Source organism: Diprion similis, chromosome 1, assembly GCF_021155765.1.
Source record: "Diprion similis isolate iyDipSimi1 chromosome 1, iyDipSimi1.1, whole genome shotgun sequence".
Taxonomy (NCBI): Eukaryota; Metazoa; Arthropoda; class Insecta; order Hymenoptera; family Diprionidae; genus Diprion; species Diprion similis.
In genome coordinates this window covers 10,673,200-10,698,872 of record NC_060105.1, presented here as the reverse complement: position 1 = coordinate 10,698,872, position 25,673 = coordinate 10,673,200, and the positions used below count along the sequence as shown (strand labels likewise).

The 25,673-nt window shown below is 35.9% G+C and overlaps 1 protein-coding gene across 2 annotated transcripts in view; it reads right to left on the bottom strand.

Annotated features, from left to right (window-relative positions):
* Positions 1-4,617: 4,617 nt before the first annotated feature.
* LOC124405358 (mannosyl-oligosaccharide 1,2-alpha-mannosidase IA) overlaps positions 4,618-25,673 on the bottom strand; it is a 251,366-nt gene continuing 230,310 nt past the window's right edge. For both annotated transcript variants that reach the window (XM_046880191.1, XM_046880199.1), the window contains 7 exons: positions 23,386-23,601; positions 12,084-12,263; positions 9,877-10,090; positions 5,765-5,989; positions 5,467-5,672; positions 5,164-5,358; positions 4,618-5,048 (listed from right to left, as the gene is read on the bottom strand). In XM_046880191.1, coding sequence (XP_046736147.1) covers positions 4,926-5,048; positions 5,164-5,358; positions 5,467-5,672; positions 5,765-5,989; positions 9,877-10,090; positions 12,084-12,263; positions 23,386-23,601 — 1,359 coding nt within the window. In that variant the 3' untranslated portion in view covers positions 4,618-4,925. The remainder of the gene's footprint in view (positions 5,049-5,163; positions 5,359-5,466; positions 5,673-5,764; positions 5,990-9,876; positions 10,091-12,083; positions 12,264-23,385; positions 23,602-25,673) is intronic.

Here is a 25,673-nt window from a genome sequence, read left to right as displayed (position 1 = left end):
TATAGATTTTTTACAGTATTGGTAGGTGCTTACAACGAGATTAGATTCAAATTAAACTACTTGTTTCAGATAACAACTGAATAAAGAATGGACTTACATTTATACATTCAAGATTCGCACGAGAATTCATATAAATAAAATTGTCGCAAACAAAAACGAGGTAAAAGTGATTCAAGAGAATTTCGAAGAAGTCTGGCATTCGGACTAAGAACGGTACAAAGTGTAAAACGAATTGGCGTAACGGTTTTTACAGGGAAATAGAGACAAGTCGACTCTGACGAAATGAAATAATTTTCAGTAACCAGAGGATAAAACTGTTTAATTACGTGACAGGAAAAAATGGCAAGAAATTTATAGAAATTATTTTTCCGCAATGAAGTCATTTGCGCGCAATTTTTTTTAATCTTTGGAGAAAAATTTTTACTAGAATGAATTCAATTGATAAAAAAAATAAATAAATAAATCCTCCCAAAGTTAACTAGTGATCCTTAACATAAGCAGTGCAAAAATATACTTGTACAAGTTGCAAAATATTCTGCGTTGTACGTACTTGCATGTGTATATATCTAATAAGTTGTGCATAAGCTCGATTTTTTTTTTCTTCTTACTTATTTTTTCCGAGCTATTATTATACGTGGTTCAGTTTTACGCTACTGTAAAGTGGTCCCGTAATATGAGTTTATTTTTGAGTTATGAATCTGCGGTTTTCACACGAATACCTGCTACGTCACGATCTGCAAAACGTCACCTACTTATTTTAGTATACCTGTCTCATCGATATTTCGTTCAGTCGAAACTTCCCTCTAATATTAGCTTTTGAAATTGTAGATATATTTTTTGCCGTGACTAAAAACCGCATGAATGCATAAAAGTGCTCGATTGTGATTTTCGTATGCAATCTGAAAGAGTATTGTTTCGTTGAGGATCTGATTGACTTTTTAGGGCGAACTTATGACGAGATAAAATTAAGTTTCGACTGCACAAACATCACATAAATTCATATAAAGCTTTCGTCGTGATAATCGTACATAGAAAAATCGATGGGATTTTAGTTTACAAGGGTAGGCATGAATTTTTTATAGTCAATTTATCATAAAAATTCCTCGGATTTTTGAAACAGACAGAATATCATTGGAAAAGATAGGTTTTGTATTAACACTTTCATAATGGTGTAAGAAATATTATAGAATATTATAAAATTGGATAAATCTTGTATCCACTGTTACAGTCAAGTCAGATAGGACTGATAAAAAAATTATACAATTGCATAATAATTAAATATGTTTCGTATTGTGTTGTAGCCGTAGGTATCATATTTGAACTTACAGTTAAATACTGGTATGTATTACGATGAAACGAATAAATTGTGAACTCTGTTATTTTCAGAACAAAAACCGGGAAGTTTTCCCGAATCCGCAGATTAAGGCAAAAATGAGAAATATAAAGAAAGTTAAAAACGTGGTCAGTTTTCCAGAATTCAATGGAAATGCGTCATTAGAGATATCGTCGTACAAAATTATATAGTATCAATATTTATTTAACTATAATAAAATAAGAATCACATAAAATTGTTAAAAGTAAACCCCGTTATTTCATATTAATATTATTACTGTTATTATTAGTTATTATTACTACAGTAGACTGTATATTTACAATATTGTGATCTTGGTGAAAAAAACGTGTTTTCTCTTGTTTGTCATTATTTCGAGTGTCTAAACTTCTGGTACACATGTTACGAAATCGAAGATTATAGGTATGCTATTGATGGTATGAGTTGTCAAACTTATTATAATTTATTTAACAAACGCATATTATTATATGATGAGTATGAATTTCGGTTATCCATTACTACAGTACCCAAGCTCCCAAATATTTATGGCTATACCGTAAAAATAAAATACGCCAACACTTTGATTAACAATAAATTATTAAATATCTATTCACAAATGTATGTATAGATTATTATATTATTATAATAATAATAATATACGTGGTTGTTTATAAGGGTTCACCGTACATTATTTCATATATGTATACTATTGTCAACCGACAGCTGTTTACGTAGGTGTATATATATTGTAAATAAAAAAAAAAATAATAATATATTATGAGAAATCGAACAATTGATATCCGAAACTGAAACAAGTGGTGGAACAAAAAAATTTTTTAAACAGACAAAAAACATGGATTCGTATCAAACTCATACAACTTATTGATGTGTAACATACGCTTACAATATACATACACTATGCACATTACATACAGAATGCAATCTTAATTTAATAAGATGTATGCATATATATGTATACAAAACATATCTGTGAATCGTATCCATGATATAATAGTATAATGTCTCGATTGCACGCGTATTATAGTAGATGATTGTGTTCTGTAGGTAAGAATTGTACCGAATATTGAAATATTATGTCGATAACTGCGCAACAGATCTGAAAGAACTGAGAAACACAGTTTTACAACACATTTTTGTTTTTGTTTATCCAGATCCAATAATCGATGATAATCACATAAAAACGAAAAAAATGACAAACTTATGATCATTATAAATTCTAAGTCGATAGTTTAACTTCAATTCTAACTCTTCAGAGACGAAGGCGTTAACGCACAAATGTGAACAAATGATTTACGTATTAGTTTTGTTGTTGATAGAGATTTTTAGACGAAACTGCGATTTCTTGACGTTATTTGAAAGTTCACTAACGAAACTGAAATTTTTTTATCAAACGGTTAGGCATAAAAATTTCCTCAACAGATCTGACGGATACTTCGTTTTCAAATACTTTCATCCAGTCCTAATGACTGAAGTCAGACGTACGATCGAAGCAATCAGACTGTAATTTTTGTGAAACCAGTTTATTTTACATTTGAAAAAATTAACAATTGGCAAAAATTACTGTCACTCAAGAAAATAAAATGTAGTCCAAAATGTGTGAATATGTATTTTCTTATATTTGTTAAAGTTCACAAACATAGGTCGAAAAACGCAAGATTGACGGGATGTCAATATATTGAGTATCTTGTGGGCCGTAGACTGGCAATATGATGTGTATTGATTGTTCTTTGTTGTTGAAAGTTTAGATGTAAAGCGCTACATGAAATTTCATTTATCTTTAGAACGAAAACACTGAAACAGCCTTATAACACTACGGTGAATCCAATCTTCATATGGATAAATGTATCGATCTCTTCCCTAACTTTGTTTTCGTTTCCTTGCAGCTCATAAGTACACTAATCGATTTCACGTGTGCATTACCGAGCAAGATGTTATTTTATTTAATGTTTCAAGCGCTAAACGAACACACTGCCCTACCACTGAACTATAACTACGTCTTTTTATATTCATTTATTAATTTATTTATCTTTTGTTTTAATAGAATATGACTTTCTTCAAATATTTTATATACAAGTCTATTCGTATCATTTTTACCATGCGTCAGTGACTACGTAACACCTTATGCGAACGGACTTATATGTATTCATTCATTTATTTATTCTCTGCAAATTTATATAGTAGTTCAGATTCCTCCACACCTCATGCACACACTTGATTGGCTAGTTTATTACACATTTGCGACAGGTCAATTATCGCAGTTTAATCAGTTTCATTTATTTAAACCTATTTAATCTGCAAACATATAATATTAAAATCGGGAAATGCGGGTGATTGCTTCTTGTGCTGTTAAGCTAAATTTGATTGGAACAACTCTCATGAATCAGTTCTGGGCCCTAACTAGTCGACAAATTGTTCAATTCATTCAATTATATTTCGACATATTTTCGTCTGGTAACAATATATCAGGATCTCAATTATCGCGTTGCCTTTGCATCAGTAACGACAATTCGGTCTGACAATTGATCGTCTTTTCATACTTGTCGACACGTTCCATGGCCTTACAATCGAAAAGAAAGGAAATAATAATTTTTTCGAATTACATTACCACAATATCTTTTTACGATCATTTTTCAAATTTCGATAAACAATCGTACTACTTTAAATATTGATATAAGAACAACTTTCGTTACAATTCAGTATTCGTGGTCAACTTGACTTTTAAATTCAGTAATAAATAAGAGTAAAATTTCTTCTCCAAGCACATGTCTCTCTTTTTACACGGGTCCTCCCTCGCTGCAATGGGAGGTTCGCCTTAGCTTCTACATATATGTAAGTCAACATTCTCCTGCATCATTTGATTATTACACCACTCACACATATTCGTCTATATATATATACATATATATTATATGTATTACCATCAGCTACTATACGTCTTTTGGTTTAATATTTTTCTATGAAATTTACAAAATGATTACTAAATTGTCGATTTAAACGCAAATCTCTCTATAATTTCTAGAGGGTCAAGACCAAAAAAATAAAAAAAATAAAAACAAAACAACAAAAAAACAAAGACTGAACATCTTATAATCAAACAATATAATTATCATTTACGATATTAATATTATTCTTCGTTTAGTTTTACTTCTTCTTCAGATTTATCCATGCACGTAACTGACGGACATATAAGCACTAACTCTCACATTGTTTAGGTAGGTATATGTACAAAGATTTTTAAACTTAAATAATTATCATTAGCTGGTATATCGCGTATAATTATTTTAATCATGGATACGCTGTCCTACGCAGTCAGGATTTTTTGAGACTGCAAGTATCGCTTTGCTGCAGTACCATATTTCGAGTGTGTCTTGCGATGGTCAGCAAGTTTGTTTCAAACTGTTTTCTTCGATTCGATTCCTAATATCTCAATGAGATTGTCAACAAAAATTAATTTCATCTAGTTTCCATCTTTCTACATCCACCATCAACTTTCATGGTTAATTTAATTCGTCTTCACCAGTTCGTGAAAGGGGAATTATTATTCGTTGAACGAGTCCATCAAGAATTAGGCTAATTATACGGCATTCGCTGGTCGGTACAACGGGTTGCCTCTAATCGGAATAAAGTGCGCTTCCGAGTTGAACACCCACTCGTCTAAGCTGATGAGATCGTCGTCGCTGAACAACAAGTAGAGATACTGTGAAAGACAATCAGAGAATTTTTATTATATAGACACCGATCGAATAATATTACACTTAAACGAGAGAGTCTCAAGTCAATGAAAGACTCGTGACTAGGAGAGTAAAAACTACCTTCAGCGTTTCGGCAAATAAGTAACTTTGTTGAACGTCATCCTTGGGGGTGTCTAAAAGGTAGACATTGGTCAATCCGGTGAACCCTCCGTCGACTCTGCAGTGTTTCTCCAAAGCTTGAACGGCCTCCCATCCCCATTCTCTGTATTTTGGATCCTTTGTTAGCCGCCACATGATGAAGTACGACTCAAAAGTCTACAAAGGAAAGAATAAAGAATGAAAGATATGATTAAACCATTCGAATCCTCTACAGAATAGATATTATTTCTCAAAGTTTGGGTGAATCACATGCGAAGAGCGAACCTCTGGTCTAAGGATGTAGTATTTTTCTCCATTCTTCAAACTCTTGGCTTCGTTGTTTTCAATAAAGTGAAAAGCTTCCGGTCCAAGCTTTGTCGCTGTACGGTCGTATGACTCGTGGCAAGTGTTGGTCAAACCAGCAGCAACTTCCATGTGGTGATCCGATACCTCGTTCTGCAGGCTCTTGGCACCCATCGCAAACATCCCACCTGTTACAGAAAATATGGAAATTAGTAATCGAGTATTATCGTTGGGTGAGACGTACATTACAAGTAACTATTGAGCTTTGCGTAATTATTACCTGCAAAGCAAGCCAAGTGACCCATTTTGTGCTCCAGACGATCGTACTTCAGATCTGAAGCGTACAAAAGCCCACCAGGAGATCTGATTATCATGTGATTGAGAAGAGCAGCTACTGCATCATCCCACATCTCTCTGGCTTCAGTGTCCTCTTTACCCGATTGGATCCACGACTTCAGAAGATACTCGTAGAAGCTGTCACCCAGACCACCGAGGGACATGTGATCTGTAAGACGAGAGAATAGGATTTAGTAAATAACTATTTTAGAGAATTAGCAACTGTTTAAGAAATATAATATTGTTATTATTCACAACAACTGTCAACATTGAAGAAGAATCGTTCTCTATCGTTAAAGGAAACTTTTTTTATCATGTGCAAAACTTTATAATGTTTTGATGAAATAATTTCTTACAGTGGATAGAGTGCAGAAAAAAAATTTGTTGCATCAATAAATACTGAAAACGAGAATAATTGTTGTTTATATATTTGTAAATTGAGGTACTTCAGTTTCAATCAATTGAATACGTTAACCCATATCTACACTTACATACAGTTCAACCGAGTTATGTTTTCAAGAGGATTGGTTAGCATTCTATCTCTTTTTTTATTGATATTTTATTTGCTTATTATTATTTTTTTTATATAAGTATTTTCATGTTTTTACATGAGATAATTTGAATTCAAACCAAAGCGTCAAGAGGTATCCAAGAGAAATCATAAGCTTAATTGGCTTTGTAGTAGAAATAATATTGAAAGTACGAAAATCAAGTGTCTTTGAATATGTATCAGCGGAAAATCAAAGAATAATTTCGAATGAAAAAATTCTACGTACGCAAGCCCTGGCTAAAATGGAATAAGTAGATTTGTATGAGAATTAAACTCTTTTGTTAACAGTGGATTTTAACATTGTTTTAAAACATAAAAAAAAAACTCTGGAAATGTTGTAAAAAGTTTCTAGATAATTTTCTGTTTGCTCCACTAAAATTGAAGACATAAAGAATAATCCAATTATGATAATTACTCCTGATACCTGGATACCAACAATTACACATGAGATTTTCAGAAAAATTTCCAGCGAAAATTACGACCAAGAGCTTACCGAGAAGCTTCAACAAATACCAAAAATTTTCTAGCATATCATTGGAGAATTTCATTTTAATATTACAAAATTTTGACAAGGTATGGAAGTTTCCGAGAAAATCCTTGTAAAATCTGATAAATTTTCAGTACCGTTTTTGCCAAGCTTCGTGTTTTTACTACAATACAATATCCGCAATACATAAATTTCGGCAATAAAACGGGAAATTTTTCGTCAATGAATGAAGTAAAATTTTCAAGAAAAGAGTTTCTCTCACATTTGTTATATTGCGAAATATGCCTAATTCGCCGTTATGTAAATCATCGTCAGGATAAATCGACACGTCTGAAACGGATGACGCGATTATGAACAATAATAACACCTGTGTTTGCATAACACTGGATGATTACCCGCGGGTAACATCTGTGGAACAGCTACCAGCCTTACGTGGCTGAGTTGGATCTTACTGAACGATAAATAACGACGTTATTAGAGTAAATTGTTATGGCTAATTTATTCAGCTATCAAATACGTAAAAATGTACGAGCTGGCTTAGTACGTGTCGAAGCTTTGGGTTCTTGTACCTTCGGCGATGACGTTCGTTCGGCTTGGTCGAAATATGCTGCTGCACGAGAGGATCGGTGTACTCTATAATTTAACTCGATACTTTGTAAAGCGACACGCGTTTAAGGCTTGCAGTTAATTTTTATGACGTAAAAACCGTCATCGTTACAAATTTATATACCTTTATATTTTTCGAACCATCGGACACGTTACTAGCTACCTAATTGAGTAATTGAATCATTTTTCGTTACGCGTCATATGGAATTTAGTTTTCTTCAATATCGTTGTTATTATTCAGGCAATCTGTTCAATTCTTACTTTCCAATAAATTCACATTTAAATATACCGTAATTTTGAAACTCAAATTTAGAATTTATAAGCTTATCAGTATAATTAATACGTTATTTACGCGGAAAAATCTGCTTTTATCATTGTTTCAGACTGAATGATCAAATCTAGAAGTTATAATTTAAGTTTAAGCAAAAATGTTCTCATCATTCATTGAACCATGAAGAAAAACTGTTTTGAGTTAATTAAGTTACACTGTAACAATGCATATTAGTAAAAGAAACCGTTACTTCGCACCTTTATAAACCATGACAAACAAAACATACTAATATTTTTCAAATCCAACTTTTCTTCAGCCTCGCGAGACTTCATGGTCTTGCGAATTTTCATCCTTCAACTTTGTCGCCAAATTTATTTTAGGGTGAGGGACTTATCTGACAATGGAAACGCGGAATATGGATGTAACAGTGTATTAAATAACGTCTCATTGTCGTTTCGATCATTTATCACGATCACCAGCTGCTCCCCAACGGCTCCTCGAGAATAAGTAGACGTCTACCTAATACCTCGTGGCTAAATTTTCCCCGCATCCCTTTGTGGTTCAGGCAACTCTATCACTTTTTCGCCACCCCGACAGTATTGCATTACACAAAAGTTAGGACGGAATCACCTCAATGCTTCATTCAGGAATTGACAAACTCCGCGGTACAGAATTGAAACTCACTCTCGGTCAGAGGTCAATGGGTATCTGGGACCGGATGCCCTGCTGCTTTGCTTTCAAAGCCTCAAAATGCCTTCGATCATCCGATTATATCACCCGACGCCTACCTCGAGGGACTTTACACGCGTTTTCCCAGTCTTCAGCTTTTTTTGCTATAAGTAGGTATTTCACATTAACACCCTGCGTTTTGACATGAGCTTTTAACTTGCAATTCCAATGATATTTACAACGATACCTATTACACTAGAATGTTACAGTATAAATTATAACTAAAAAAATTATTCTTGGAGTCTGCGATAAAATACATATGAATAATTTGGGGGATGGGGCGGTAAAAAATCGTCAACACCCTAAACAAGGATCACCCTAGTGGATATATGTTCAATTACACTGGTGTGATATGTGAAATTGTGACTTTTTTCGTTGCTCTGATTCATCAGTTATATACAAAATCCGAGCCATTCATTACTCAACCGAATAACGATTTCATCCACACTCGAATTAATCACTGGATAATCGTCCGCATGGTTTTTGGTATCGCAAAACACTGTGATGGAAATCTGTGCCAAATAAGAAGTAACGCGATACTTGTTACGTACTTGTACTCTCGCCTTGTTAATTCGCCAAAGCGATGGAATTTCGTTTTGCACAATATATATATATACCCATTGATTCATTTTTCATACCGCGGTAGAGACTTTTCACCCTAATTTTGAGGGTGAAGTTTAGAGGATTGTTGTAGGAAATTCAGCCGCAGGGCGACTCTCGAACACTTTTAAACAATGTAATGAATACTCTGAGCAGATGGATTTACTTTTCTCGGTACGACGGATTAAAAATCTATTTACCGAGAAGCCGGAAAGATTTATTAAATGAAATTACAGTAATAAAGAGGGATATTTATAGGAGGTGAGGGCCGCCGAGGCTCTTCAGCGTTTATCTGCGCTGCCCACTTCTCACGTTACATCCAGCCAGACTATTTTTCCTCCCCGTTATTACTGTAATCCAGCGTCAATTTTTTAAAACAATCTGCACCGTGTCTCATGTCCGTCGTTTCTCCATCGTTTTGCGGTGCAATAAACGTTAACTTATACTTCACTTTGTGAAATTCTCGATTACAAGTCTGCTTCTTCCGGTACCCTCTTCTCGACGGTAATTCCGATAAAAGCGATTCACTGTTACACATAACGATTTCCAAGGAGGTATTTTCATAAATTACAAGTCACGCTGATTCTTTTTTTGGATTAAAAACCAGGGTGATAGATTAGGGAGATTGAATTAAAGGGAAAGCCATGGGGAAATGGAGGTTCCAACTCCTTTTCCTGAAGGATACCGTTAAGATAATTTCTAGCCTACTTCTTCTTCTTCTTAAAAATCAAATAAACAAGAAACAAAAAAATGTATATATGAGAATTGAAGAACATTGAATGTTAGGTTTTATGCATCGATTTTAATACTTACGTTGTCCCCATTTTCCAGTCTTGGGATTAATGTAATTCGGATAAAGACCCTTGGGTTTATTCTGGTTCTTTAGCACCGTTCGTATCCTCCTCACCTTTTCCTTGTATATAGGATTGCCGGTGATGTCGCTGAGGTATGTAAACTCCAAATCCATTGTGCCGATTTCCGACAAGATACTGCACCCACTGCTGGCCCAGGCATAATTTTTGCTAACCTAAAATACATCATTTTATCAATTGCAAAACCGAGACGATCTCCAGTATATTAAACCTTTGAGTCATACATTATTGTGCTGAATCAACTTTTATAACACGCGATAGTATTCTGTACTTTTTGGGATCGCTGATTACAAATCTGAATTCAAATTACTAAAATTCAAGATGGTGGATCCAATATGATGCACGAAAATTTTAAATTTGATCGAATCCGGTCAAAAAACTCTATTCAAGGATTTTCGGGATCGCTGATTAGGTTCGTCGTGTTTAATTTAAAAAATTTGATTTCAGATTCGTAATCAGCGACCGCAAATCTTGTAATTTATGTCGACCATGTATATGTGTAAAGGAGTAACTCTTTCGAAAACGAATTATTCCTTCAACTGTCACGATTTTTCTCAATCAATTTGTTTCTAACTATAATAAATGAGATGATTTTCAAAAAATCTGGAAAAATTCCAGAGTATTTTTTCAAGGTGGAACAACATAAAAAATCACGACTGCCTCGTATATATATATATATATATATATATATGTATAACAAATATCCAAACTTGTTAATCCTAAAGAGATCCAATTCACTATTTAAAAAAAGTGTTATAGCTACTTTGCCTTGATCGAAACTGATTATCGTCGTTTATTTAAGGAAAAAATAAGAATAAACAGATTTGAATCGTATTTCAGAAATAAGTGAATTCATTTATTGATTTCCATTTTTCCCGTCAAGGTAAATAAAGTCTCAACTATGAATCATTTCCAGCTTTGTGATTAAATGGATTGTCAAGGTTTCTGAAAGGCCTTTTTCCGCAAATCATTCGATAAAACGTAACATTTGACCAAAGTATTCGTCGTTTTCGCCGAAGCTTTATTCTTGACAAAAATCGATTGATGGCCGGGTTGATGTTTGTCAAAGAGAGGAAAAAGTCCATACTGCGGAACAAATACATCGCTTAATTATATTTGTCCACCTTCACTCGTTAAGGACACCTGCCCAAGGAACTCGGACTGGAAACTTCTGCCCACGTCATTCCAAGATAAACTATAACGACCATGTAAGTACGGGAAAGTTCAAAAAGTCGATCTATCGTACCCTCAAACTTTTTCCGACTCAACTTAACGTGGCACATTACATCGAGCGACGTCCTTCGCTCATAATTTTTGTTAAAAAACTCTAATATCTCCACGCACGCGAAGTAATCGTTCAATTTCTTCAAGGATCGCTAAAAAGTCGACGTTATTCCCGGACATTAAAAATAAAAAAAATCAAAGTCAAAGGGCTCGCAGAACTTTTATGGTCATTGGGATATGGGCTTCGGAAGGGGCGTCAACAGATTTTTTGATATCTATGCGTTGCGCGATTTTAGCGAATCACAAAGCTTCAAGGGACACTTGAAGTCAAACATGTAATTTTAAAATTGCGAAACCGATTCGCAGAGACTCCGCACAAGCGTGGTAACCAGGGCAAATCGATTATTGCAAGAGTCTGAGAGTATCCTTGAGGCGAAATCTGACGTCGAACTTCCATCCAGTTCCTTTCTATATTTTAGCATGAACCGTGCAGTTTTTTGAGTGACAGGTTTGATTTTAAGTCCCCTCGGAGCTTTGTTATTCATGAAAATCACGAAATCCATAGATCATATGAAAAAATCTGGAATCTTTCTTCCGAAGTCTGTATCTCGGAAACGACTGATTATCAGGACTTGTGTCCGTGAGAACTTTGCTATAACATATTGAAAATTCGACCGGGTGTTAATTTTCATAAGGATTTTGCGGGTCCTTTAGCCTCTGTGACGTTCGCGAGATTTCGTGTAATCAACGTCGTTATTATTATTATTAAAGATGAAAAATAATTGTCAGCTGGAGTAAAAGTGGGAGAAAAATGAGGTGTGAAAGAGGAGGATGATATTGAATAAAAGAAGGTGAAAAATTGGCGAGGTATTTTTCAGCGAAAGATGAGGGTAATTGGTTTGAAAATTGGAACTTGGCGCTCACCCCGGTACGAAGATTTATTAGCGAGTGAGGAATTCCAGTTTCAGTCTCGAAGGCAGGAAGTAGACTTTCACCGAGTTGCGCGGCCTTGTCACGAAACATGACATCGCCTGTGAGAGCGTAGCAGGAGAGAAGACTGGCCAGGAACCGGATGTTGGTCTCGAAGACGGAAACCTCGTTGTTCTGTAACAAGATAAAAAGATTTAAAGAATTAAAAAAAATTATTATTGCCATTGAAACGCAGGCAAATTATCCCAAAATTATCCTTTGCCTTTCTCGACGTCAGAAAGAGCATAAAATTTGTTTCTACAGCCGGTGAATTCGGACAAATAAATAATTGGAACCAACTTCAGCGGACCTTTTTTTTTTATACGAAGAAACATGCACGGAAGCTTGTTTGGGAATTGAAGATATCCATGGAAATGATATTTCGTTTCGGCTTTGCTCTCCGCGCCCTGAGCAGCGATTCGCGTGACCCAAACTCTGCCAGGTTTTGCCATCGTTTCGGCAAAGTCGCCGGACACGCGGTGCGAACGTACAATGAAAGAAATATTAACCTGCAACGCCGCTCGATTTCATCAAATTGGTGTAATCATCGGTCGTTCATCGAAAGCTTCCATAATTTGCGAGCTTGTCGAAATGGTATAGAACGCTACTGTTTAAAAGGTGGAATTTTTTAAACGAGTTTCGCGAAATTTGCAAATCTTAGCGCTGATTAGTATTTTTTTTTTTTCTTCTTTACATTATTACTTTATACTCAGCAAACTGTCTGAGCGAAAAGTTAGGCGAATAGAAAACACTGTTCAAGTTTCTTTGCACAATGACGGCGAACAAATTTGAATATAAAAAAATTTGAGAGAAAGTTTTTTTTTTTTTTTTTTATAATAATTTACAGAAAATAATTTGCAACAGTTATTCTTCCGGGATCGCGTATAAAATAAATTATGGTGTTTAAAATTGAACTGTTGACCCCGGGTCACTTTGCAATTATTGAAATTTGAACAGAAACCTCGCAGATCCGTCGATACAACGCTATTAAAATCGTTTGATTTATGGATGCATGTATAACGTATCCAGCTCGCAGTGGCAACAGGCGGTGTTTACCCTTTTAGTAATAACACGAATGGAACTTGCGCTGTTTACTTAATCACCAGTTTGTTAATCAAAGCCAAGCCCCATAGGTGAAAGCTACAGGTAATGAAAAGTTTTATTCTTTTTCACACACATTATTCATAATGTAGGAGAATTTAATAGGTATTAAAAGTATTCGCATAAAAAAAAAAATTGAAACATACGGAGAACAATTTTTTCCTCAAGTCAAAATGCTTCTCTCGATTCTCATTATGATTATGCAGTCTCAGACCGAAGAGTTTAGAATTATTTAGTTATTATATAATTTATAATTTATTTAAATACATTTTATTAAATCTGATAATTAAGGTCTAGGAGATTAAGACTAGAAATGATGAGTATATTAGTATGAAATAATATCGTAGCAGACAGATTTGCTTTGAGAAGTAGGTAGGCGTTTGCAATTTCGCCTGATAAAGTTTATACGGTAAAATATTTCGTGCAGATGTAATCAGAAGAAGTGCCAAAAGGTATTTGCGCAATCAGAGTGAAGAGCAAAAAGGTCAAAGCTCGAATAGAAGGTATGAAATCACAAGATATCGAAATTCGTACCCAGCAAGAAGTTATTAACAACTTCGCATTCGCTGTATTGAATCAAGAACCCAGCGAGCTTGAGATTCTCAAAGTACGTCCATCCATCATGGTTGTTGCCTCAAAGCGAAGCGCCTTTAAACTTCGTCGATGAACGGGATGTTTACGAGTAAATATCATTTTAGTAATTAATAATATACCCCTGCACATTCAGAGTGTACGGATTTGCCTCCTGAGGGCGAATTAACACGAGCAACTCTCCTTGATTGTTTAAGACTTTGAACCTCCCTCTTCTTCTTCGGTCCTTTTATGTATATTAGCTCGAGCTAAATGAACATGTTTCCTAGCGTAAGGCTCAAGGATGAAATTCAACATTGCATTATTATACGTTGAGAGCAAAGCTGATTCATTCCAAAGCCATTGACATGCTGAATCTAAAAACTTTCCATTTTTTGGTTTCAGGTTAACCATCTACGAGAAATCATCAACACTGTAGACCTAAATTTTTTTCAGACTGATTTTCAACTAAGATTTTCGTGTATATAAAGTGATTAAAATCAATAAAAATTTTGTTTTTGATATGTACAATTGAAGCTTTTTTTTTTTGCTCATCCCTTAATACGTTGATGCATTATTGATTTTTTAACTAATATAATTATGTTAAATTATTATTCATTTAATTTTGTTTTCTAATTTTTGCTTTGGTCCTGCTTATTGAAAGTTAAATATCTGAAATTCCTTCCTTAATTTATACTTACTAAAAAATTTTCCGAGGGTGTAAAACGCAAAGAAAAGAATTATACCTTTGTCACTTCCGCCATTAATCTAACGAATGGAATTTCGCCCTCGTTGCTCACCCTGCAATTGGGTATTTTGAACAAGATGGTTCGAGTTTACCAAGTTGTACAAATTCCTCAGCAAATCAGGATTCTCCCGGGGCTCATTAACCGCGCTTTGCTCGTTTAGTGCCATTCTGTCTTTGACGGTTTGACGGCTGCTTCTGCCGCTGCTATCTGTCTCTCACTCTCAATTTCTCTCTCTTCCTCTCTTCCTCTCTTCCTCCCTTCTTTCCTATCCTCGGAACAGTTTCGTAAGATCAACTATCTTTACACGCGGCAACTTGCGAACTAATTAGTAACGGATAAGTACGTTAGTAATTATCAAGACCCGTAACGTGAACCGTGTTCGTATAATTATCGCGCGGCTCTGAAGCCCGAAATTTCCATCCAAGGGCGAGGGGAAGGGGGGGGGGGCTCTCTCGTAGTATGAGGTAATTAAAATTAACGTCAAATATCAGAGCAATCTACTGACAATGAGAAAAATGCACAGTCGCTTTGGTCCCCAAAATTATTATGAAAATCCAAATTTGAAAAATTGCGAATTATTTGGTGCCAAAACTTAGAGGTAAATTAATCGAACTTTGACGAGAGATCTAAGTTCCGAAATGACAAATTGCCGAAAGAGTATAAGATTGAAAAATCTGAAGCATCGAAATTCCGAATGATCGAAGATTTTTTTAGTTCTCTGAATTTTTGATTTGGTGAAATTTCACCACTTTGATTTATCTTTGTTGTTGGTCAAAACTGTTTGTTGTTTCTTCAAAGTTTGATTTCCTTACTTCAACTTTTGCCAGCAAATAATTCGGAAGCTTCTCACGTGATTTGTAACGAGAAAACAAATTTCTTCATAAAAATTTGTAAATTTGTGTCAAAAATTATGCGTCGACTTTGCGACGCTACGTTCGTCGAGTATATCTCGAGGCTGTTCGCGGCAGGATGCGAGTTTTGCAGTCATAAATAGCCGCAGCAATCTGCTGCATCTCGGAGCCGACCGGCATACATCCGACGTGAAAATTGCAAAATATGGCCAACTTCACCTGTTGTAATGGCCGCTATTTATCCTAATACAAGAGCGCTTTACCGGCCGACCAACTCTCGATATGTGCACGCACACAGCATTTACACATTTGCGCTATCTCTCACGCGAGTTTTACTTTCGCCCTTTCGGAAGCCGCGTCTTTTGATACGCGTGTGCAGGCAAAGCTGTTCAATTTTTCTTATTTTTTCCTTTTTTTTTTCTTTTTCTTTTTCATTTCATTTTAGCTACATAATCTCGAGTCCGCTAAAAATTATACCCGCAAGCGACGCGGGCACGTCGAGTATGTCGAAATGGGAAAGAGAGGGTGTATCTACTTAACATTGATGCAGGTTCGCGGATAATTGCACTCACTTCGTCGTGCCTGCAAAAGGCAGGCCGCTCTGTCATCAATCTTACGATTCTTGGCATGCCAGCCAATTCTCTGACGGGATTTTAATTTATTGTTAGCTCAAGACCTACGGCGAGTTGTGAGAATTCGGGGTACAAGCCACGCTCGCAGTATATGCAGAGCACTCTTTATTCGTTCGTTCATTCATTCATTCATTCATTCATTCACTCATTCAGTCATTCTTATAATAACGAGTTTTATTGAGATACAAATTCTACGGTTGCATTGGAACAATTTGAGGATTTGGCGATTCTTTATTTTTATGTAAGTTAGAAGAAAACTTTCACGACATTTCTGGAAAAACTGGACGAATTTTCAGGCAAAAATTTGTAATTATTTCGAGAGATCGCAAAAGTCGTTTTCACTGATAAACTGGCATATTTTCTTAGTGAAGAAAATGAGATGTGATTTCAAATTTTCCAAAACTTTTTATCTAGGTAAATTTTACTAATCAAAAGTGAGATTTTACTTCGAGATAATATTTCTGAACGGTTCGTTTATTGTTAGAAAAAATTAATCGTTCGCATTGTCAAATTGTCGTATGAAATGTGAATTTGTCGAAAAGTTGCTTAACTCTCGTGTAATTGATGTAATCCTGAGCACAGCTGTCAAGAAATTTGTGGTCGATTATTCCGAAGCATTTGAGATAAAGTACGATCAATTCGAAAGGGGGATGAAAGGGGTCGTCAGTGAGTACAGCGATAAATGCTGGATTGAAACTCTCACTTCGCGCCTTTCCTCTTCACGAGAGTATCAAACACGACATGAGGTATGGATGAGCCTCTTAAGTTAACAGCGTCGTGAAGTTGAGGCGCAAGATGGATGTAAGGCGGGTGTTCGTCTCGTCAATTTTCCCTTCACACCATGTATAGGTCTCATTACATCACACAAACACACCTGCTTCTATTAAAAAGTTGAGAAAGTGAGTGCAACGGATGCCAAAAAATTTGCATAATAGGTGTCCAGGTCATGTAGTGTCCTTAATTTATCAACTGCCAGAGAGAATCCGAGCGAAAGTTGAATTGATCGAGGAGTGAAAAGTTCATAACGTTGCAGCATCTGTGAAGGAGACTTTTCTGTCGTTCCTAAAAGACAAACTCAACGTCGTCAAAGTATAGTAACAGACGACGAACGAGCGTGTACCAGTAGTGAAAGCCAAAAGATGTTTGCGGAAAACTTGTTCCACCGAATGCACTGCAGACGATCTGTGTCTGAATTCTTTGTGAAAAAATTTCATTCTAAATTAGATTTTCTAGACTTCCTAGACATCCAAGGGGATGCACTTCCCTCGCTGATGCCTGTTAGATACGTCAAAGGATGAAGTTAAACGGTTCGAGGTATTTCGGATTTACCGTCTTGGCAAAGGGATCAACGATTTTTATTTTTGCAGCGAACCTTATCACGTCCTATTTTAAGGATTTAGGAAAAGGATTTACAGACTGAGAACAAAGGAAGTTCCTCGGATGGGAGGCTGAAGAAAGGTGAATCGAAGGTTTGAACGTTGAGTTCAATCGGCATAACGACTTCCCTCGCAACTTTTGTTCAAACTGAGTTCCATTCGATGTCTACGTTTCGAATTGCATCGTGCAGCGTCGCCTATTTCGATTTCAGACTTAGCTAGATGGCTAGATACAGCTGAAAGTTGTTATTAAGACTCATGATACGCAGTGGAAGTGTGATGCATAGATTTTCATTAAAACTTCTAGGTGGAAACCAAGGCGGAACCGTTATTGGACGACTTTGCTGCGGGATAAATCTTTGCAGCAGCCACCATGTAGGAAACTAGGAGTTAGTTTGCCTGATGGTTAACGTAGAAATAGTACCGGTTTTAAAAATTTTTTCTTTCTACATCGCTAATTGCAGAGGAGATGGTCTCCCAAGTTTGGGAGCGAGCGAAGTTTGCTATGGAAGGAAAAACGAGAGATGGAAAAAATGGATAAATAAACTTTAGAGCTGATAACCGGATGCAGATTATTCAATTTTGTTCAAACTGTTGTTTAGATATTTAATTTTTTATCACATTGAATAAGAAGTACAATTTTTTCCGTCTGAAAATTTAACAGAATTACACTTTTGAAAAGCTAATTAATATTGGACTGCGGATTAGATTTGCATTGTATATTCACGATGATTCGAATAATGCCGGAAAAAGAAAATGAAGTGTAAAGTAATCATAAAATCCGATGTTATTTTTATGGTGAAAAAAAAAAAAACCTTTTGAGACAAGATAAGAGATTGAGATAAAAAAAATTAGTCGACACCGTAAATAAGGACCACCTATAGACAATGTACATAATAATATAAATATTGTAGATAAATTTTTCAGTTCATCGACGAGGTTAATTCCCAGGGATCCATACTTGAATGGAATGAGAAGGGTGAATAGAGGGATCAGAGTTTGTATCAAATCTCGAAGGAATTTGAAGCGTGTAGCTTTAGAGAGGGAGTTGCCGCGGGAAGAGAGAGCAACTAACCGTAGGAACCCTTCGCCAAGGCTTAGCCAAGGAGAAGGCAGAGCTTACCTTAGCACTAAGATAACAAGATCCTATTATTATCGCTCGTTAAAGGGCGTTGCGCGCGACTAACGCCTCTAGATCTATATAGATATAGGATAGCAGAGGTATCGAAGCCTTGGCGTTTGAATTTACGTTTATAATACGCCCTCCTCGTGACGGGCCGAAGGTATGTAGATGTGAAATTGATCGGAAATTAAATAAGTCTAAAAGAAGACACGTCGCTTAAAAAATTAGAGAAAAAAAAAGTAACGATTAAAATGTAAATGAAATAGAAGAAAAAAAAAGAAGTCAAAAAGTTTACTTGGTTTTTAAGTCTTAGAGAGTATATGGAACAGGCGCAAAGAAGAAAAAAAAACACACACACACACATTCGGTGGATTTATACAAAAATATAATTATGAAAATTTTTCAAAATCGTCAAATTCTGTTTTATCTGCGGATTTCCTTGCCAACAGAATTTAATTTCTATTCGAATAAGAATTGGATGAAGCAGATCATTCAATATATAGTTTGATATTCAAATAAAATCTTTTTGCTTCAAATAAAAATGCAAAAGAATTTTTTTTCAAGCGTATTTTTGAAAATTCAACTCTACTGTGAAGTTTCGACCATAATGCGTTAGAAATGAGTGTTTTCAATTAGATTTTGACAAGCAGAATTTTATGAACGATGGTTGAACTGTGTTTTTAGCATTTCAGAACAAATTTGGTTATTCAATTTATCAAAAACTCGGCTCAAAGAATCTAATCGAATACCACACGAGCGTGCCTAGAGAGGGTATAAATATTCCGAAGTAGTACTTCTTATAATGTTTCTGCACGTTCTCTGTATTACTAGAAAATAAATTCTTTTTATAATTTATGAAGAAGTGGAACGAAACGAGCTTACAACGGGAGTCTAAAAGCTGCAGAAGGAGGAGGAGGAGGAGAAGAAGGCAGATAAAGTTTTGAGAGGTTGAAATTACGTTGCGAGGCAATAACAAGCTCGCAATAATCGTGGGAAGATTTCGCCAACTTTCGGAAGTCAGAGAGGCGGCAATGAGGAGACCCTTGTTGAATCGCAATAAATGAAAATTGGCGCGGTTCTATGTGTACTTACACCTTGTAAATTTACACAACTTCAGTCTCTTTACGCAGCTACAAACGAACATCGTCGTCACCGAAAGCTGTGCAAAATCTGCAAAAAGCTAAGCCGTCTCACGACCCTCGAGGAATTTCGCAAAAACTTGTACATATATATGTATAGATGTATGTACATATATATATAATATATATATACGAAAAACACGGTATAGCACAAAATTATCACTTAGTGTTAAATCGAGTTTTAATTTTTACGGCGATATATAAATTTGAAGAGAATTTTTCTCTTTCCTGTAGAAAGTAAACTCTACTTTTTTTTTCACATAAATTTAAAAATCATCGGTACATCATAACAGTACACCTTGTAATATAACATAATGCACCTTTTTGCGTATCTTTAGATGTGCGAATTAAAAATTGTTATTAAATTATGCAGTTTAAAGAAAAATTCGATCAACGCAAAGTGAAATTTTCAGTGCAAAAGAAATTAGAATAAAAAAAAAAAAAAAAAAATGTTTGTGTTTGATTACTGTCGTGAATTTGTTTGTTTTTTTTTTGTTGAAACGCCCACGATTTCAGTGTAACTAGGAAATGGGTCAACGGCAAAGTATTGCAGAGTAACGTAACGCTGTCGCAACTATATTATGCAGAAGAGATAATCGATAAGTAAATGAAGGAAAAAAAAAGAGAAAAAAATAGGCTACTTTCACTATTTCATTAATAAGGAAAAAAAAATGTGCTATCGAAATTACTAAATAAACGACTTCTCGCGATGTAATTGTTTATTCTTTTCCGTTACGGTTCTTTGGGACTATACAGTTTTTAGAACTACTTTCATTTTCTTACATTAAAACCGAAATGCAGACCTAATTTTTTTTCTCGCGATAATAAATCTACGATATCACCGTCGGTACTTTCGTAATTTGTACTTCGGTTTATAAAACCGTTTTTTATCATCTGCACGAACTGAAATACCTTCTCAGTCAACTCACAGATGTCCGATAATCGTGAGACCGTATTTGTAGATGAATGGGATCCTCGTATAGATGTCGTCACGACTGCGTGGGTGGTTCTGCATCTTATGGAGATCAGGGTCTTCAGCTTCTCCGCGGCGAGAGAGGGAGAGAGAGGGAGAGAGAGAGAAAGAGAGGAACCGGCCTCTACGGCGTAGATAAGTTCTTGCGAAATCCATGAGCTGTCAGCATATGCTTGACCAATTTTTACACCATAAAAAAATATTCTATTAGATATGTTTGAAACAAGAAAATTTTCATTACCTTTCATTTGTATGAAAATACATGATTTTTTCTGTATGTAACGATGCATTCTTCTCATCACCGCTGATTCTCACAACGAATATTTCCTTAACTTTTGCATATTAATCGTACTAATTACATAACCGCAGTGAAATATGGGAAAATTTTGTATTTATTTAACAACCTAATCGTGTTATTCGGTGACTTTGATTGTCACTTCGCGAGGTGAACGTTGGGGCAGATAAAAATCGGCGAGAAGATAACGAGGGAAAAATTAATAATCAAACTAACAGTTACGAAGTTAATTGCAGGTCTCCGAAGAACGTCAAATTGTGTCTAGACAGGCATGCATGACGAAGACGAGATATTCGATTAGAACCGTAATTCAGAATCCTACCTCAGTTCGACTATAAGATTTGTAGAATAACTGCGGATTAAGCAAATGAAATGTTAAGCCATGTCTGGATCAGGACGATCTACACGGAAGATCGATGTCCTCGAAATGGTGGGTGAAGGGTTCGAGCAGCGAGGGTGGAGACGATTAAGAATGTAATAATTAGATTCGCGAAATTGGTTGGAAAGTGCGGTTGTTCAGCCGAATATGATAACAAGCTGAATTATCTTCGCGTACAAGACGTATTAACAAGGTGCATGTATCCATCCTGAACACCAGCAGTGACAGTGCTAAACTGGGGATAAGCTGCTGCGAAGGTCTAAGTTCAAGCGAAGATGGGGAAGTGCGACTTGTAGGTAGATACCTAGTGCAGAGGGGAGGGGAAACTGGAAACTGTGACGCAAACTTGAAAGTTTCGGAGCAAAGTTTCACGTTGTCTCTGGTACCCACCTACCTAGCCTACAACCGAGGTACATACCGACGTCAAAGTTCTCAGTCAACCAGTTGCCTGATTCCCCACGACGCTTTATTGTTTGACACCGATTTACCTAGTAAGCGAATTAATTACCAACTGGGTACACAAACACCGGAAGTAAACGTGTAACACATCCCTCCGAGAATAGGGGACCGATGATTTCGGGGCTGAACATTGATTGGTTAACGATTTTTTTTTTACTTTTCGATCAAGTAGGTACACACACACACACACACACTAAAGATTCGTGCTGGATTGATAATTGAAATTTGAATGTTCATTTTACTCTTGGAATAACAAGAAAGAATAAAGTCCAATTTGTTTTTCATGATGAATAAAGACAAATGAATCACTTGATCATACAACTAATTTTTGAATCAATAATTATTCAAGGACTTTTCACCGTGCTATGTACATATTTGAATAATTATTTTTAAATTGTTTTTTTTTTTTATCAAGGACAGAAATTTCAGAATACTTTGGACGGAGAATTGAAAAATACAGAAATATTTTATATTTCATTCAACGCGATTGTCTGGAAAAAATTTAAATTAGGTTTATTCTTCAAATACAGATTGGAGAGCAAAAACTTTCATTATTTGAAACGAAATTGAATTTTTTTTTCTCAATACTCTACTACTACAAAAAATTTCTGATCAAGTTTTTCAACTGTTAAATAAAACTGCGTCCCTTTTTGGAAGAAAAGATAACTCTAATTGTTTAAATGGTATAATATTTAGAAAAAAAAATCAAATATTTTACGAGAGATAGATACCGGGTGGTATTATTTTCGTGTTGGTACTAAGATAAGATTGCGCTTAAATTTCAACCTCTTCGAAAAATGATCCAACCAATTTATGAGGCATGTCAATCACGTTGAATTTCAGCTCTCGAAGCGGATTAGAAAAGCCAGAAACTGCGAAAGGATCGAAGGGATCCTGTCCCCTTATGATCGGCTGATAATTGTTGGAAATATCCGAACACGTTATACGCGGAACACGGATAAGCTGGGCAAAAATCCGGGGGCAAAAGCCTTGGAGCTGGACACCATGGTCAAGGTCGATAAGCCAAGGATTAATGTTAATCGGACCGGTATTGGGTTAAAAAGTAGTGAAAAAATACAGGTATAAAAGGCAAGATCGCGGAGAGCTGGCCATGTTTTTTATTTCTCCACCCCCTCCCTTTTCACTACTTTTATAGCTCTTCTTGCTTTCATTCAAACAGCGAGTCTTGGTACCAGTATAATCCAGGATCTGCGTGGGAGTCAAGCAGGCTGTAGTCCAGACCCTTTCGTTTCAATCCCATACCTGCACTCTTTCCCTCCCTAATACCATCGCCATTTGTAATCCGCCTTTTTCTAGCAACTTTTTTCCTACGTTTTTCTATTTTCTTTACTTCACTTCACCCATTTCCTCGTTCTTTCACGATGGATACACATAGATTATAGAGAGATGGAATATGGATGTGACTTTAGCTCAGTAAAGGTTCTTTCTAGTTTGATTTTTAACTTTCTTTCACTGAGCGGAAAGATTAACCGAGTCAACTCATTCACACTGTTTTTGATTTAAAAAAAATAAATTAAAAAAAAAAAAGTCATGGGAGTTCGAAGGATACTTTTACGCCAAATTTCATAGGTACTCGGAGAAAAACTTACCAGGTCAAAGTCCAGATTCTCAGCGATCCAGTCACGACCCTGTTTGAACTCATCGTGGAATCCCATTATGTAGAGAGTGTCAAGACCGTCGACGATCGAGGCACCCATGTTCGTTGCCCCGAAGATGCTGGCGCTGTGACCGCGTTTCGAAATCGGTCGAAGTTCATTTTCACCCCATGCGTATCTCACGTAGTTCACCCAGGCATGCTTCATCATCTGTTGGAAGAAAAAATTCAAACGACTCGATTAGAGGCTTGATTTTGCACAAGCGATATTACAGTGAAGGTAAAAGAGACGAATGTTCTCTGAAAAAACGAACAAAGAATAAATAAATAAATAAATATCGTAAATATTCATCACGACTGCTCAATATTCCTGCAGAATCAAGTCTGGTAAAGTTACTTGAGAATTCGCCCTTCCGGTTTCTTTGGCCATGGTTAATTAGGTGGCTTACGGTGTACTGCGGGCTGACAAATTCCAGCAATTAGCACCTAATTGAGAGTAATGACGGAGGATGAATTTTGGATTAAGATCGTTGCAGCCTATCATCATCAAGTCTCCTTATTGAAGGTCTGTAGGTGAATGTGATGGATACATGATTTTTCATCAACTCACCGTATCGTTGAAAATGGAAAATGAAAAATGCCAGAAAATGTTCTCCACGAGGTTTGCGATGAAATTAAAGCAACGAAGTGTAGAATATAATAATATATTACAATACCTCAAGGAAATCAGTTTGCCGCTTCTGTCACTTCTTGCGGAACTGTAAAGATCTTCAGTTTCTGTAATAATATTTAAAAACTTACCTCAACAAGTCGGAAATACACTTGATTCCAAAACCATCTATTCAGTCCATTCACAACATAAATGCGTTATTGCATATTGGCGTTGTCAACTAAACTGGACATAATAAAATTTGCCAGTAATTTAATCGTGGTGATAAACTCAATTACAAAGTAAATTTTACATGTACGTGAACCTACGTCCAGAAGTGGTAATTGAATAAACAGGCACCGCGAGACTTGCCTGCATCGTATAGATTCGTTTTTCACTTCAATCAAGCTACACAGTATATATCCATTGCATGTTTCAGGACGATTACACAGCGCGGTAAGTAGATGATTTGCAGAGAAAGAGAGCTGTAATTGGTTAAACACGTTCGTGTGGGAATTAAAAAACATCAAGTTCCAGTTAATGCAGCTGCGGCTCTTCTCCAGACCGCAGACAAACAATCATAGTTTGCAAAATTGACGTCAAGATTAGCGAGTGGAATGCCGACAAGTAAAAGTGGAAGGGAGTTGGATGATACATTGATAGAGATCGAGATATAAGGAAAATAAAAGAATAAACAAAATTGAAGAAGTTGGGGGGGAGGGCAACGTAGGGAAAGTGAAAGACAGTCTGGTGGTAGATTTTTATACCGCCAATTTCGTTTCTCTTCTTCTTCTTCTTCTTCTTCTTTTCTATCTGGTTTTCTTTTCTTGTTCGTTAAGCGTAAAATGACGACCTTTCGGGTTTACTTTCTGGGTTATAAAGCTCACCGCGCGTCCCCAAGAATGATTTCGTCTTCACGCAAGGACGCGCCCAATTATAGTGCCCGGTAACGAGGCTTTCCTTCCTCCAGGACTCTCGAGAGCTAACCGCGTACGGGATGAGGACCATTTCGACCGTCAAATTTATCGCGAAGTCAATACGAAAGATGCCTTGGTATAGTACACTAGGTACAGCCACTAGTACTACCGCTTTTCATAAATCGTGATCGGAAGGGATCGGCTTGAATTTATTTTTATTAATCGGACAAATATCGCTGATTCATTCCTCTCACGCTGAATTACTCTCTCGAAGAACCAGAATTTCTTCCAACGGAAGTTCTAAGGCTTTTTAAAACTTATTTTAGCTCGTTATACATGCGCGATCATCGGCTATAAACGGAGAGTATAAAACTGGAATTTAATATGGAATTGCCTCTTTTCAATTGAATGTCTCAATTAATTTATCAAAAAAAAGATTCCAATTAGTTGGATAGTTCTGTTGGATTCTAATTTTTTGGGTAACCTGGAAAATAATTAATCATAGGCGAAAGTTTATTAAAAATGATTTCTGATTAAATTTTGATTAAATTAAGGGATCTACGAAACTGACCAGCAAAAAAAAAAAGAAGGGTTTCCTTAAGAATTTTTTTAAATAAGTTTTAACTAATAAGCCTAACAATGCCTGTATCAATATTTACAGTTATAAATTGTTAAGAAAAATTCCTGAAAAAAATTTTTTTTTTTGCTCGTCAGTCG